The 15568-nt window shown below is 48.6% G+C and overlaps 1 protein-coding gene across 1 annotated transcript in view; it reads right to left on the bottom strand.

The window, feature by feature from the left end:
- The window catches only part of Slit3 (slit guidance ligand 3), a 603162-nt gene that overhangs the window by 135196 nt on the left and 452398 nt on the right, over window positions 1-15568 (bottom strand). Inside the window, exons 8-9 of the mRNA XM_028858254.2 lie at window positions 10475-10638; window positions 1886-2027 (exon numbers count right to left, since the gene is read on the bottom strand). Coding sequence (XP_028714087.1) covers window positions 1886-2027; window positions 10475-10638 — 306 coding nt within the window. The remainder of the gene's footprint in view (window positions 1-1885; window positions 2028-10474; window positions 10639-15568) is intronic.

Below are 15568 nucleotides of genomic sequence, written 5' to 3'. Positions count from 1 at the left end.
GAGTTAACGAGGCAGAGGAAGACACGGCGGTGAGAGAGATGTGGGAAAGTCTTGGGGCTGGGGAGAAAAAGGAAAAGGAGCCAAGAAGGGAGCCAATAATGACAAGAAAAGCAGGAACGGATGGACAAGAGGGAGAAGCCAGAAGGGGGGAGGTGGGCCAGGGCTCTGCACACTCCAGGAGAGGGCGCTCTCCAGCTCTAAGGCACAGCGATGTGGACAGCTATGGTGGCGGGCCATGGCCGACCCACGACCCACGTCTGGAAGGCACTTGTATGATGGCCTCACAGGGCGTGGAGAGCAAAAAGCCTTCCCCACTCACCAGCTCCTGCCTGTGGTAAGTGGTATAGGCAAACCTGTACCCTCTGGGGCTGAGGCAGAGAATCGAGGAAGAGATGGTGAGGGAAAGAAGAGCAAGCCAGGACTCCACACTGAGAGACACACGCTTCTTCCTATCTCAACCAGGGGGCAACCCAAGTCCTTAACCTGCCCCCATGGTCTGGTCCCTGTTTCCCCTCTGACCTTAGTTCCTGCTACCTCCACCTTGTTTCCTCCACTTCAGTCACAATGGCCTCCTGGTGTGCCAGACACACTTGCACCCCAGGGCCTTTGCACACAACAGTCCCCCCACCTCTGCCGATCTGACTCCAGAGGTCAATCTTGTTACGTCTTTCGTTTGCTTCAGCTCCTTTCCTGGCTTCATTTTTTCTCTCCACATACCAGCCATTTTTGGACCTGACTTTATCACTTGATCTCTCTAGAACATACAGGCCACAGCAGCAGACATCGTGTCTACACTGTGTGTTGCTGCCGCACAGACACCCAGAAAGAGTGCTGAGTGGACGGAGTATTGGAATGAGTTGAGAACAGAAGTGTATGACCAGGGGAGGTGGAGGCAGAGACAGAGCAGGAGGGGGTGGATATGCAGCTGAGGGGCCAGGGAATTTATGACTTTCACTTTGAGGGATTTCATTCCATGTTGTTTCAAAGCCTCCATCAAGTGCTAATGGGAAAGATAGGAAAAGAAACAACTGTGACCCTTTAAGAGCTGGCTTGAGGTCAGCGCTGACCGATACCCTACTCATCCTAGAATGAGACATTTTCTAATTCACGAGGGAAGATGAACAAGGCTGAGCCATGAGGATGCATCCGACTTCAGAGTCTAACATTTGTACACATGCATAAACACACACAATCTTGTCTCTTTACCCGAAGAGCAAATCTAAAGGACAAAAGTCTCATAGGAATGATATAGAGCTATGGAACCAGGTCAGCGTTTTCCTTCCTCTGATACCGCCACCACTGTATAGTCCCTTGTCCCTGTACGGGGGCCTTCACTAAGTGCTCACATACAGTATTTCATCTTGTTTTCACTAAGATCCACCAAAATTTACTACAATTATCAGGTTATCACTGGTGAGAAAACCACAGAAAACATGGAGAACTAGTTTACCAAATGCCAAACAGACAGACAGTATACAGGAGATCCGGGGTATAGAATCCATCTGACCCCAGGCAGGGATTGACAGCTTGCTGAGGAGAACCAGGCAGAATACATTTTAGGCTATGTGCACCTTGCAATCTTTGATCATAACTATTTATTACATACTGCCCCAAGGGACCAGCCAAAGACAGTATAAATAAATGGGGATGCATGTGTCCCAATAAAACTTTATTTGTAACATAGATGTTAGGTGTATCTCCTAGAGGCTGTAGGTTGATGACTGAGTCATTACACTGATGAAAACCTAGAAGCCTAGAGAAGAGGTTCCTGAGAGTTTTTAATGGCCACAGTTAACAGCCCAACATTCTGGTAGTTTACCGGGGGACTGCCTGAGTCAGAGAGGTAAGCTAACTAGGGATAGAGGAACGGCAAATGGGCACTTACATTTCCACAATGCCCTCTGGCAGGTTGGCAGGGATCTCTGTCAGTCCCTTCCCCCGGCAGTCCACGATGTTATTACTGCATGTGCAAGCAGAAGGGCAGGACAGGGAGTTGGCATTGCAGGACGGAGCCTCGGAGTGGGGACCTGTGGAGCCAGAACATAACGGTCAACTCACGTCAGTGTTAGGAGCCTCCTGGCACTGAGCCTCCTGATCAGCTTCCCCGGGATGCAGCTTTTGTGATAAGCAATCTGGTGAATTCCCATCAGTGGACACAAGAGAGGTTCTGGCCTTGACCCCACTGTGTGTGGGTCATCTCACCTGCTTTATTATCCCATCATCCTGCTGCTTCTACAGAAAGAGGCATTCCGAGCATGCTCCACATATGGAGCGATGCCATTGGAATCTGAAGGGCACACACACAACGACCACTTTCTCTCTGTGCCCAGCATCTGAATGATCCCTTGGAGTTTTTGTTTACATCTGGTGGCAGGATGCTGATGGCAGACACCACTTCCATTCTAGGGCTGAAAGTCACTGGTGTCACAACCAAGCAGGAGGCTAATATGTGGCAGAATTTCTCCCACTGCGGCATTGATCTTGTCAAAATATCAGTATACTGACCAGAAGTGACACCCAAGCCATATCCGAGTGGCTTTTGTGTCCAGGGGAGAGTCAAATGAAACTTACTAGATAAGAGGCGAGTAAGTCACTACATATTTTGGAATCAGCTCTTCACTCTGATCGAGGTGGGAATCAGTGTACATTTAAACGTGATTAAAAGCCCAAGCATATGGTATCTCAGGAGTTTAGTTTGAAGACAAAACATAGATTTTTGCTACTAACTCAATTCAGGATTCAAAGACTCCTCAAGAACCCCATGACTTCCTCTGGTCATCAGGTCAAGCCCTAAATGCAAGACACACATTGAAATGTAAGGACACTGGCAAAATTCTCCTGCTTTGATGGCCACCTCCCAGTGAGGTAAGAATCTCAACTATGTGCTTTGTTTTTCACATGTGGACCCGGCTCAGTGGCATCCTCAGTCCTTAGCCTGTGGTCTTTGGATGGAGCCAGCAACTGGCATCTCAATGTCTTTCCATATCTCCTGAGTGAAGCGAGCTCAGATGAACTCTGCGTCTTCACTCACTGCTCAAACATGGGAGCTCAGACTTGGCACTTTTGGATACAGAGTAAACAGGAGATGGGAAAATAATCTGCAGGGGAAAATGACTTTTGGTTTGGCCTGTGTTCACTGGAGAAACTGAATCCTGCGTGAGTCCTGTGTCTTGTTACAGGGGTTGAATGAAGCGATCAGCTGAGCCTGGGGCAAGTCCTCATCTGGACACCAAGGTTCTGAGTGGAGAATTCCACACCTCACACCCAGGAGGGCCCATGGCCTCCTCTCTGTAGAAGCTCAAAGTGTGCCTAAAGCTCAACCCAGGATGTTGTTCTTCCCAGAAATGCCCACCCAATGACCCAAGACTCCCACTGCCCTGTACCTCATACCAACACATAAAACCAAAAAAAAAAAAAAAAAAAAAAAAAAAAAACCTTAAAGACGGCATCTTAATCAAGACGCCTGACAAAATGTGTAGACAACAAGAACTTCAGCGACACCAGTGGCACACTAGAGGATCTCAAAGGGACCATGGAACACATCATACAGCTGATGACTTACACTAACACCCAAATGCAAACATGCTCTTAGAGAGGAGGGAATCTGTCTTTACTGCAAAGCAAGAGAAGTCTTTCCATTCCTGAGAAAGAGGCAAAGCAGGAAGCCAGCCTGGAGGAGCCTGGGATCAGGAGCCAGCAGGTGTGTGGCTGCAACTGGCAGCTGTGGAGTACCACAGAGCAGGTTTGGATCTTAGTCCTCTACTTCATTTGTGCTTCTTTGTGCCTCAGTTTCCCTCACCTGGAAAATGGCGGGGGTGGGGGGAATCACCGTACCTAACCCAGAGCACGGCTTTGCTGTGAAGCAGAGGCAGCTGGTGGATAAAGAGCGTTTAGAAGGATGCCTGGCAGGGGCCATGCTCTTGGGTCTTTTCTCCCTCCAACTGCCTGAGAGTTCCTGGACAAGCGGCAGAGCCGAGCTTTTCCGCTCCCATCTTGGCAGATGAGGAGTTGGGAAGGCGGGAACTCTGAGGTCCTCCGTGGGGCTGCTAGCCACCTGACCTTCAGAACAATGGGATGCTGCAGGTGTGGGACACTCGAGGTGTGTTTTATTCCCACTTCTTCCTGCAAACATACCGAGCGAGCGTCCAGCATGGAGGGACCCGTCCTATCACCCTCATTAGTACGAGTAAGCCTGGGAACAGCTGGCCTTGGATGCCAGGGCTTTTGAAGTGTAGATGACTTTCCCCAAGGAAAACTGCCAGACCAGGGCTTCTACATCAAGGGGTAAATGCACATGACTGAGCTAGGAGAATTGCCACACCCTGGATATCTTCCTGTAGGGGGAAATGCCAGTCTGAGTCTGGCACCTATACCCATTCAGGCAGAAGGATCTGAGGACGGCCCCTCCTTTGATCAGGCAAAATATTACTTGTAGAGTATGTGTCAGAAAAGCTGGGCTGGGGGAAGGCATCAAATTCAAGGGCTCCCATTGGCAACAAGAGCTTGTGACATGGAGTTTTTATGACTTCTGTGTTGAAATGAATGAATTCTCAACCAGACTTAGGTAGCAGCCCCCTGGAAACTGCCTGGGTCTTCCCTGGGTGGCTCTGAGTCAGCTGGTGGTATACATTATGTTTCAAGGCATGTTGTCAAGGCAAAAAGAAAAAAAAAAACTTTAAAAAAAGATTCCTTAACCAGGTCACTAACAACACCTTTAATTACACAAGAAAACGATGGTAATTATAGCCTCTGTCAGCACCCTGGGCTGGCAGCTCCCCAGGCAGGCATCCACCATCCTCCTGCGGGGAGGCCAATGCCTCCTTGTTTAAACACTCTAGGTTTCAATCTGATTGAAAGACAGATTCCCTCCCTCTGCAAGCACACCCCTCTGATGAATGACTGAAGAACCAGGTCCAGTCCCCTAAAGGCTTGGGTGTCTGTAAGTGATGGCAGAATCCCAACCCTTTGCTGTCTCTGGGCAGACTGAGAATGTATATTCTATATGGCAATGACCTACGGTTATATCCTCACTGCCTACAACAGGCCTCAGCACAGAATGAACTTAATAGACACACTTTAGATAAAAAGGATGGGCACATGAACGAATTGGCTTAGGGGCCTGGAAGAGGTAGGGAGAATATCCCCACACTCCAGAGGTGGGAGTTACTTCTGGACGTCCCTGAGGAAAGGCTCCCTGAGTTCTGAGTGTCCTGTCTCGGGGAGGCAGGTTCAGGGGTTGAGTAGGAGATGGAGTGGCCGTGGAAGATGGGACCTCTTCCTGACATTCCCTCTCTCTACTGCAGTTCACTGCTAGCAAAGCCCATTACCCAGTGCATGGCCTGGTGTCTTGAGGCACAGGAGAGCAGTGCATGGACAATGGAATCACCAGCCCTTCCTTACACGACACAAACATCAGGGGTTCCCAGAAACCAGGAGCATGAGGATGGGGAGGATGAAGCAGGAATGGTCCCCAGCTTAACCTCTCCTCAGGAAGGTTGCTGTGGCTGTGGGCACAGGCACAGCAGTGCATTAGTCATCCCACCTGGGCTGACCATACAGGTCCTCTCCTAGTGCCCAGAGAGAAGGAAGTGGGATCCATGGCTAGAAGCTGCTCCCTGCTCAGGCATCACTTCATCTCTGCTCTTCTCCTAAATGGACAAATAGGATGGTCTAGAACTGCAAGGCTCAGGCTTGTCTGCCCAGATGATGGACAAAGACAGCTGGCTTTGGTCTCAGATGGGTCCATGGAGATGCCAAGAATGGCCACCTTTCTCCTAATAGCAGCCAGCAGGCATGCATGAAGACTACACTGCGTTCAATGGCCTGAATATATGATACCACCTGATCCTCAATGAACTTGTGATCCAGACTCCCCTTCTGTCCTTTTCGTCACACTGATGATGTTCCCACAAAGTACAAAATTAAAGAAACTACCTAAGATCACAGACCTGGAGAACAACGCGATTCTCACGTCTGGCTGAATGATTTCCTGTCTCTTTTGGGAAAAAAATAACCCCACCTTAAATATTGCTTTTTATTGCCCCAGAAGTGAAAATCCGTGGAGCTTGGGAACCTCAGGAGGAAGGAGGAGGGGCCAAGACATGACTGTGTCAGCTACACTAGCAAGGGGCGGACACTCTCGTGTTTCTTTCTTTATGGCTTAAAAAAAAAAAAATCACCCAGTAGAGTGCAGAGTAAAAATATCCAATGGCCTTGTGAGCATGTTGAAATAAATTAATTCCAGTATTCAAATTAAGCTTCCCAACTGGCCTCTGGCCTTTCAAAAGCCAACAACAGACTGGAGAGACAATGGCGCTCCAGCAATTATGATGAGAATATAAATGAACATGATTTAAATACCAGAGGCATGATAATTTTGGAAATGGCTAAATAAACCTAATAATCTCATTCCTGCAATGTTCAATTATGGTATTTTAATTAAAACCTCCTAAGGAGAGGGGTGGCTAGACACAGCCTACCTTAATTATCTTTATACTTAGTAACTAGTCTCAAAAAGAAAGAAAAAGAGAATGAAAGAAAGTTTCTGTTTCCAGGGAGATAAGTGTATTTTATTTCTGAATGGTAAAAGAGGAAATTTATGGAGCCGCTGTTGGGATTCAGCATTGTTTAGGGGCACCTGGAAAAAAAATGTGATTTGTCCTTTACAGCTGAAGGATAAGATTGATATCTTTATGAAAAGATATTTCATATTCAAGGCCCCAGGTCTGGAGTGGACAGACAAATCAATGGGCTCAAAGACATTCAAAGGAAAGAGATAATTGATTCAGGAGGTCAAATAGTTAACAAAGAGCCATAAATTATGAATAATGACAGGTAGGAACTCTCCGGGATTAAGGTATCAGGAAAGAAACACAAGGAAAATAAATCTTAGACTATGAACTCCCAAATAAGATCGTTAAATGAAGATGAAAAAAAAAAAAAAACTTACAAAGCATGTGACATGAACCCTTTTTCTAATGTATCACACACTTTGATACAACTCTGATATGTTCCAAGGGACAGCGGATGAAACATGGCCTGTGGGTCCTTAAAGCCCTCAGGCTCTAGAAACAAAAGATGCTGATAGAGAAATCCTTTAGTAGTCACTGAAGGAAGCGGGCAAGGCAGGCTGTTCCACATAGAAGACACTCTGATAAAAGATAAAATAGAGATGCATTCCCCTCACCCTGGTTAAAAAAAAAAAATCCCAATTGCCTCCCCAGAGGGAGGAAATAAATGTCGTAAACTGGAGGGGTACAGTTGACAGGAGATGCGTTTTGCTAAGAGCATCGTTGGCAGAGTTCTGGTTAGCTGGAGCGATAACGTGCCCATGCCCATGGCTTCTTGCGGAGGGGAGGGGAGGCCAGGCTCAGGACGGCTGGATTTAATTCAAGGGCGCTCACTCTCGGGGACTTGGGCAGGCAGGGCCTCCCAGCTGAGTGAGATAAGGCCTTCCGTATCTCTGGAGCTGTGTTTGGGAGAAGGTGTAGCGGCCACTGAAGGGCCCAGGGAGGTTTTTCTCCTGCTGCTTTGACAGGGAACTCTGGGGGTGGAGCTAGAGGCACAGAAGACTTGACTGGACACTCCTGAGTGATGATCTGCATCGTTCAGAAGTTCGTGTCCCTCACTGAAGTCCCCTCAGCGAGCCGCTAGATTTGAGTTTGGGCAACTTTAGACAGTCACCGCCAGGTCCACACCAGGCAGCCTGGATCCCTTGCTGGGCTCTGGCCTGAGGGGGGTGGGTCTGTACCCTCCATGGTGGTGCATGCGAGGGTGGTGAGGTCCTAGGACAGCCCTTCTCTGTGACCTTCTTCTCAGGGCCTCCCAGCCTGGTCACTGCCGTCTTAATTGCCCTGTTCCACACTGCTTCTGGCAGCCCTTATCATAGTCTTATAAACTACCTATCGTGCAGAGGAGGTGACAATGACGGGGTGTTTGTACCTGTCATATCTCACTCATCATGGTCGAGTCCATTCCTCACAGGGGCTCAACACACCAGATCCCCCACCCATCGTAACTAACTTTGATCTTCTCTAAAGTACTCACTCGGAACAGTCTACGTTTTAACCCTTGGGTGCCTGACAACCCTTTTACACATAGGGGGAGGAACTCTGAATGACTGCCCTAAGCTGGTACTGCTGGTGACAGGACAAGACATATTGATGTCTAGAGTTGGGGGGCAAAATTCTCATGTCCTCAAAAGACATCTGGCTTCATGTCAGAAATGACAAGGACCATCATGTGCAATGAATGGCTTGGCTGCATTGAGCAGGGAAGGGATAAGGATGTTCTATTCCTACATTTAGCTAAGGAGACTGCTGCTAGGTCTAAGCTTTCCCAAGGGCCAGGGCTTGGGTACTGGCACTTCTAGGACTGCGGTCGGGCAACCTTACTCTCCTGGGGCTTGGACTCGGGCTGCTGTTGGATGAGCAGTGTCCGGGCAGTGTGCTGACGGGAGGCAGCTTTCCCGACAGAGAAGCATTCATGGTCATATGGCACTTTCCTCTCGGCACCCACCTGTCGGGTAGTGTTTTTACATTCTCCCTAATTAGTTTTCCTCAGTAGCTCTTGGATGGCTCCTGCACTCTGTAATTATTTCTTTCACTGGCACTTATGCCGATACTGCACCCTTTGCCTGATAATTACTGTAATTATAGTCACTATGTTTGAATTTGGTGCCTGTGTGATAAACGGTTTTATTATATGTGTTTGATGGGAAGTGATTCCTAAGTGGGCGTCCATAGGAAGTTATTGAGGTACTACTCAGAGATGTGTTAAAATGTTTTTGGAGAATAAATAACGTGATGAAGCAATAATGTGATGGGGAAAGAGCAGGGAAGAGAGAGGAGGGGCATGCTGAATTCAGGAACTTATTCACACACACAGTCTATCTCTGGGCATCCTGGGGCCTTTATGTCCGTCAATGGAGTTTGTTAAGCCCTCAGTACCATGCTGGTTAGTGTGCGCATGCATGTGCGTGTGCGTGCGTGGTGCGTGTGGTGGGTGGTGTGTGTGTGTGCGCGCGCGTAGTGCGTGCGTGCGTGCGTGCGTGTGTGTGTGTGTGTGTGTGTGTGTGTGTGTGTGTGTGTGTGTGTGTGTGTTTTGGTCAACTTGACCCAAGCTAGAGTTACCTGGGAAGAGGGTCATTCAATTGAGAAAATGCCTTCATCAGACTGGCCTATAAGGAAGTCTGTAGGGCATCTTCTTGATTAATGATTGATAGGCAGATGGTCCCGAGCTGTATCAGAGAGCAGGCTGAGCAAGCCATGGGGAGCAAGCCAGTGAGCAGCGTTCCTCCACGGCCTCTGCTTCTGTTCCTGCCTTGAGTTCCTGTCCTGACCTCCCTCAGTGACGGACTGTGAGCTGTAAGATGAACTAAACCCATTCCTCCTCAAGTTGCTTCTGCCCGGGGTTTGATCACGGCAGAAGACGGCAAAGTAGGATAACTGAAAGTGGGCAGTAGCTAAGAAGGGAAAGAAAGGCAAAGGGGCTGGGCTGCTGGTGCGCACTGGCTGCCGAGGCTCAGCCTTGTAGAGGCCACTGGACTCCAGTGCAGCACTGGGTTCCTGGAAACCTATATGACTCTTTGGGAATCGTTGTGTGTGTTTTCCTCCACCTCCCCTCCCCCCCCAAAAGCCCCAGGACTTATCTCTACTTCTTTCCCTCCAGAAGAGTTGGTAGACGTAGACAGAAGCAAACAAAATTTAGGATCTGGTTTAAAAGCTATGCCCTCTGGGAAGATCTTGGGTCACTCGGCCACCTTCCAGTCTTAGAGCTCTCAATTGTTACGTGCCTGCATGCTTCAGTTCCGAGTGCTATGCAGGCAGTCTGGGCCTCGGGTCACCCACAGGTCAAACCCTTACGTTTGCTCAGCACATCCTGTGGGCCCACTAAGCGATCATAATCAAACTTCAGTTATCTCACTCTCCCCAAGGACTATGCTAAGCGCTCTATATCATTATTTTACCGAACCCTCCCACCCATCCTTGAGCTGTATTCTAGAATTATTTCTATTTCAGGTGAGTGACAACTTGCCAAAATTACACATCAGTAAAGGGGGAGCTAGGACTTCTAGCCGGACAAGCTTAGTCCGGGGCCTGCATCGTCCTGTCTCCCCATTTCTACAAGTATTTAGGTGGCAGAGGGTGTGTAGTCCATGCTAAAACACCTCCATCTCAGCTGCGTCCTGATGACATGCTGCTCATCAAATTTGAGGTTCCCTAGAGTCAGGGGGCTCTGGGGCTCAAAAGAGTGTGATTCGTGAGTTCTTTTAGCATCTTCTATTCCAGATGTCAACAGATTCTTTCTTTGAACTCCTTACAGAAGGCAAGCTCTTCAAGTCATTACTGAATACGTCAGCTGACTATGGGGTTCCTTCCATACCAAATCCCTGGGATGGGTATGATCAGGATGAGGGTCCTGACAGGCATGTGGATCTTAGCCCAGGAGGGGAGAGCAGGTAAGGCAGGCTCACCTGGACACACATACTCCTTCTTCTGCACATCTGCCACATTGAAGCCTCTCAGGTGCACGGGAGCCATGCAGAGGGTGAACTGGCCAACTGTCCGCCGCTGTCGCAGCCAATCCGAGAGCCAGGCCAAATGACAATCACAGTACAGATGGTTGGAGTGGAGACGCCTGGGAGAAGGAGAGAGGTACCATTACACAGAGGAGAGAGTGGGCTAGACCTCTGGTGCCCTTGTTCCCAGCATGATCATTTACATGAGCCTAGGGCAGCATTCCTGACCCCCGTGCACAGGAAAATAATGAGAAGCCACTAATAGCCTCATGTGCAGGCCATAGTCAATAGTCCTGATCCTGGAGGTTTTGAGCAATTTCCATGTCTTCACAGTAATTCTGTTCTTTTCCTTTCTGTGCAAGCAAGCATCAGCACAGAAAGGGGGGAGGGGACACCACTACAGTGTGGTGACAGAGAATGACACCACACTTCCTGGTGTGAGTCATACAGGGTGACTCTGCCGCACTGGGGTGCAGGACTTATGGCTGGCCTAGATGGAGTTCTGCTTCCCCTCCGGTTCTGTGGGGCTGTGTGGCTGAGATCTGTTACAGCCTCTGCTGCCTCTTCTTCATCACCTCTGTATCCATTATGATTCCACAGCATGAGATCAGCGCCAACCATGCACTCGAGGCAGGGTGAGAAGGGGCTTTCTGAGGGCATTCCTTCTCTCCACCCTCCTGTTAGAGAAGGTGCTGTCCTGAGAAGGGTCTTGTGATCTTCCTCACTCTCTCCATGGTGCCTGCCTTCTCCTTGCCAAGATCTATTTTACCTGTGGTTTCCTCCTCTGACTGATCTAGAGGCCTCTGGAAAGATTTCCTGACCATTTCTACACTATGGCTCTTCAGTGGGAGCTGTGATTCCAGATCACTTTCTTGCTCTTGAGTGGGTAAGATTCCCTAGACGACCTGCCTGTTCCACTTCTGAGGGGAATTCCCTCTGGCTAAGTGACTTGAACTTCCTCCTCTGAGCTGGGAGGCAACCAGGACACTCAGGAGCTTCTAGAGGGCCCTCCTTAAGGACTTCATGCCAGCATTTCCAACGTCCACATTGCTGACAGTTGTTAGAATTGGTGATGCGTGGGTTTTAGTAGCATGGGACTCAGGTTTCTTTGTAAATTTCCAGTAGGCAATCCTGGACACGCTAATCAGCCAGCTGCTCCCTTGGGACCGTTGAGAGCTCGGTGTCAAACCCATTAATACAGCGCAGCAGCCCAAAGGAGTGGCTTGGATCAAGTACTATAATGAGAGACCTGAAGGGCCCTTGTCCACATCCCACTTAGCACAAGGTCAACACTGCCAAACACTAGCCAAGTGCAGCTAACGTAGGCTGTGTGCTGCTGAGCCTTCTGTCACCAGTGGGCCCAGAACCCCATCATTCCAGGTGGGTTAAATGAACCCCAAACTTACATAAAATGTAAAGCTTTTTTTTTTTTTTTTGCTAAAAATATATCTGTAGATATGAAGTACTTTTTGTATTTCAGAGTTAAATCAGATATACTTTCAGAAGCTCCAAGGCCCTAGACATAGAAACTATAAGGTCCTAACACATTTCCCCCCCTTTAGTTTCCAAGCCCAAACCCTCTGAGCTAAGGCAAGCATGGCCTCCCCTAAGCCTGGATTCTGAAGACCATAAAACAGTTGGGAAGGGCACTGTGGTCCAAGTCCCAAGCCAGAGGGAAATAACTCAATTGGAGGAGGGTAGGCAAGACCCCTGCTTACTAATGAGCATGATCACTTGGTGCCAAGAGCAAAGGAAAGACGAGTTACCATTTCCTAAACAGCAGGGAGGAGACGAGGGATTTTCCTACCAGCCCCTATCAGTTAGCAGTGATGCCTGGGCACATACCAGTGGTTCTGTGCGGGACAGGAGGAGCACAGGGCAGCCTGTGGTGTAGTGTAGGCTGAGGGGAGGGGATTCTGTGTGTGCCAGGAGACTCAGCCAGTTAAGCAGCTTGCCTTTTATGTGCCGTTTGGTCATAATGCAATGACGTTAAGACACAGAGATGACTTCGAGACAAGCATGGGTCTCCGAGGTGGCTAAATCAGAACACGTTCCCATCAGGTGCAACTGAGGGTGAAAGTTTAGCAGGGCAAGAACGAGGTTTAGGCATGCCCGGGTTTTAGTCGGGTGCTTCGCTTCTGGGTTTAACAAAAACTTGGAGGCGTCTCTTTTGAAGATGGCGTTAAGTGAGTTTTTCCTCAGCCCCAGCTGGCCAGCTGCAAGTCACCACTCTTCTCAATCTTGTTACAGATGCTTCTACCCTTCTATCTTCCTGAGACCTTCTCCATCCCAATGCGGGATCACGGAAAAGTAGCAGCCTCAACTGATACAGAAGCCACATGGAACCTTAATCAGAAAGCTCTGGCAGGAGACAGGCTCTGCTCCCTCTGTTAGGGATATGACCTATCAGAAATGGCGGCGGCGGCGGCGGATTCTTTCAAGTCATCTTTCACACCATGCTTGGAAGCAACACAGCTCCAGACACTTAGTATGCTTTTTGTTTGTACGTGTATCTGTGTGTATGATGCATGAGTACATGGTGTGTGTGTGTGTGTGTGTGCGCGCGCGCGCGCATGTGGGTGTGGCTGTGCATGTACCATAGAGCATGGAGGTCAGAGGACAACCTAGGGTGTCAGTCGTTGGCTTCTATTGTATCTGAGACAGTCTCTGTGGCCTGCCATCGTGGAAGCCAGGCTAGCTGGCTCATGTGCTTCTGGGGGTTCTCCTGTCTCTTGCCTTCCATCTTGTCCTAGGTACCCCAGAATTATAGACCAGTTGTGTACTATCGTGCTGGCTTACTAAGGACTTTTTTTTTTTTTTTTTAAATCATGAGCATCGTGAAATTTGATGTGGAAATTGTTAAGAATGGTTCAAATCCTCTGAGTGGGAGGAAATTATTTAACTATGTTCCACAGTTTTAAGCTGTGAGGGTGATACCATTGGGTCCCTGGACCATGTGGAAGCTCTGGTTTCTCCTTGCTCTGCTCATCTGACTGCAGGTTCTTCCATTTTCCACCCCTCTGGGTGATGTGAGCTCTGGCTCTGATGTTCAGTTATCTAATACTGGCACTGGTTCCAGCTTTCCGACTTTGACCTTTGGGCAGTGATTTCATTCTAGGCCTCAGTGCTACCAGCTATAAAATGGGAAGAAGTAACTTGGGTTCTGTGGGTTGAAGTAACACATGGGGAGTGCTTCATACAAGACTGGCACACTGTAGAACCACGGAAGAAACATTCCTGTTATCACATGTCCACGAACAGTGGATTTCAGTGTCTTCCCAAACCACGGCCCTGTCTCTCTGTGGCTGCTGCTGCTGCTTATACAGATGTGAAAGCAGCCAGGTGCATACTGTTTGTGATCTTTTGAGGACAGACACACTGTATTCCACACAGATGAGACCACCTCTGTGGAGCAGAAGGCGAATGAATACAAATGCTAATTTACAAAAGGTGCCTTTTAGCCACAGATGCCAAATTAAATTTCCAGCAAATCCTTTTAGAGAGGGTCAGTGTTCGTTTTCCATCAAATTCAGCTTTCTGAATTCTGTGTAAAAGCTTTCCTTCGGAAATCCCATTGACGACTTCCTTCCCCCTCCTCCTCCCTTTTCTCCCACACCAGTCACCCACCCCCAACGCTTTAATTACAGTGAAGGGGGATTAGTCACTTTGTCCCCAGAGAGTTCTGTGCAGAGCCATCTCTGAATTAAACTAAAGAGAAAACGGCAGCAGGCAGAGAGCAAAGGGGCAGACGAGATTGATTGATTGATCTGAACTCATCAGACGGATATTTGGTACTATAGAGAAAAATCACAAGAGAAGTAAGATAAAACTCCTCACCCACTTCCTCTCCTCAACGTGCCCCAAGCGGGCACCCAAGAGCCCAGGCTAACCACCTCCCTCAGCTCTTATGGACCTAGCCTCTCTCTGTCACTGCTGTTGAAAAAGACACAGAGGGAAGCCTGTCACTGAGGAGGGGTCAGGAGGTGCTGCAAGGCTGTGCTTTATAGTGAGAATTTCTGGGTACCCACACCTCTGGGAGAACAGACCCAGTTTCCCGAGGCTCACTTATGACTTCCCGTTTTGGAACCTGGACTCCATGCTTCCTCAGCTTAAATGGGGTTTGCTGGGTGCTCAGAAGACCAAATGGAGTCTCCTTAAAATTCTATTACTGTACCGTCCTGTTTTCAGAGGAAGGGAAAAGGACTCATTTTCCTGGGTGTGCTGCCATCTGAGGGTCCCCGACAGGAATCTGGGAGCGGAGATGGGAGCGTGGTCTGGGATGCTAATTACTGATAATAACTAACACTTCTGTGCACACATGTAATAAGCACACTTCCCATGTCACATCACAGCGCACCCTCACAGTGACTCTAACGTAAGCATGTATTATTAAGTCCCTGACCCAAAGCACAGAAAGATGAAGATATGTCCTAAGTAAGGGGTGGAGCCTGCACGGAAACTCAGATCTGCCTGCTCCAAAACACTCTGTACTGCTTTCTTAGACATCCCCTCCTTGGTCTTGGTTTCACTCTCACCTAGAGATAAGCTCACTCTCTCAGGAATGCAATGGCTTCCAAACTAGAAGAACATGAATTGCCAACAGATTTATGGGCTAGACACCAAGAGGTCCCCACCCCATAGGTCTGGGGTGGGGCTGGGGATTTTTGGTTTTGGAGAAGTTCCAGATGGTTCTGAGCTGCTGGTCTGGGGAATGATGCTTACAGGATTCTCCATTCTCTCGGATTTCATGTTGCCTGAGGAGCACAGAGGAGCTTGCAATGGTCAGTCCAGATTTCTAGATAATTGTGTGGTGATAATATATAATGCCATCTATTATCTCCCGGGTGATGGGCACTGTATGTGCTTAGTTCCATGTGCTCTGCACCAGCAGCCATATTTATAGAGGAAGGAAAAGCAGACATAGAGCCAATTAAGGGCAAAGGGCATTTCCGTTTTTTTTTTGCTTTGGCCCTAAATGTACGTGGCTAAAAGCTGTCAGGGGCTGGCTCTGCCTTTCTACTGTGATACAAACACTCCAGAAGATAAGAA

The sequence above is a fragment of the Peromyscus leucopus genome, chromosome 8b (genome assembly GCF_004664715.2).
Source record: "Peromyscus leucopus breed LL Stock chromosome 8b, UCI_PerLeu_2.1, whole genome shotgun sequence".
Lineage (NCBI taxonomy): Eukaryota > Metazoa > Chordata > Mammalia > Rodentia > Cricetidae > Peromyscus > Peromyscus leucopus.
Note: the sequence above shows the minus strand (reverse complement) of the source record. Positions and strands in the feature narration are given on the sequence as shown.